Source organism: Austrofundulus limnaeus, unplaced genomic scaffold, assembly GCF_001266775.1.
Source record: "Austrofundulus limnaeus strain Quisiro unplaced genomic scaffold, Austrofundulus_limnaeus-1.0 Scaffold636, whole genome shotgun sequence".
Taxonomy (NCBI): Eukaryota; Metazoa; Chordata; class Actinopteri; order Cyprinodontiformes; family Rivulidae; genus Austrofundulus; species Austrofundulus limnaeus.
Window position 1 is genome coordinate 58834 of NW_013953038.1, and position 1142 is coordinate 59975.

General features: G+C 50.0%; 1 protein-coding gene across 1 annotated transcript in view; it reads right to left on the minus strand.

Moving 5' to 3' along the window:
- LOC106531456 (fidgetin) overlaps window positions 1-836 on the minus strand; it is a 2943-nt gene extending 2107 nt beyond the window's left edge. Inside the window, exon 1 of the mRNA XM_014027331.1 lies at window positions 1-836. This exon is cut by the window's left edge and continues 30 nt beyond it. Coding sequence (XP_013882785.1) covers window positions 1-646 — 646 coding nt within the window. The 5' untranslated portion in view covers window positions 647-836.
- Between the last annotated feature and the right edge of the window lie 306 nt (window positions 837-1142).

The window sequence follows — 1142 nt, forward strand, 5'->3', positions numbered from 1 at the left end:
GCCCAGAGCTGTGGAGAGGGGAGGGCAGCGCGGGGGTGGGGGCGGACTGAGAGCTGTAACTGCTGTGCAGGTACGAGCCGCTGTAGGTGGGAGCGTATTCCTGAGAGGCCATGGAGGAGGAGTGCAGCGCCGTGGCCGAGTGGCTCCCACAGCTGCTGCTGGAGTAGCTGGGCTCGCTCAGCGTGCTGGACGCCAGGCCGGGCGAGCTGCAGATACCGGACACCACCTCCGAGGCCGCCGCCACGCCGCCCTTTCTGACGGAGACACCCTCCGGGATGCAGCTCATGGGGTAGACGCCTTCCTGCCAGGGCTCCGGCTCACCCTTCCGCCCGTTCATCGGGACCCCGGGCGCCTCGGAGTACGACGCCGGCATCTCGAGGATGCCCGAGTATTTCTCAGCGTACTTCTTCAGCAGGTTGGAGGCGGTGAGGGCGGAGATGTCGTCGTTGGCCCAGGCGTACTGGTAGGCAGCGGAGCGTTGCAGGTGACCCGACACCACCCGGTAGGCCTCGGCCTTGTGGGCCGGGGAGCGGGTGGTGGAGGAGATGTCGAAGTGCTGCTCTGCCCACTGGCTGTGCTCGGGGGTCCACTGCATCTTTAAGCCTTTAAGGAGAAACAAAGAKGCACACGTTAGGCATGCCAACATTTACTATAACATCCCTTAAATACTAAAGTTTTAAACTGAGATCACCTTAACTTTTTGATCATCTCAGACTACTGTCACATGTTGGCCTTAATATGTTGTTTTTTCTGTTATATGTTGTTGTTTGACATGTGAAAACTCCTAATTACTCAAATATTTTGTATGTTTATTACAGTTTTAACTTGGGCATGTTGCCTTTTTTAAAAATCTTTTATTATTAAGTGCTTTTACCGTATTTTTATTTATGCACTTTGTTCCTTCGGAGGAGTTTTAAAGGGCTTTATAAATAAATTGGATTGATTTTTTATTATTTCTGTAATGCATTGTAGGGATGATGATAATGGTCGCAGTTGAGACTAAAACAGAGTCAAAGCTAAAAATCTATAATGCGTGACAATAAAGTTATATTTTGTTTTAGTTTCTATGTTGTTCTGCACAATGGATGGGTTGAAATTATCAAGCATGATTAATAAAGTAGCTCTAGAGCCAACAGCATATC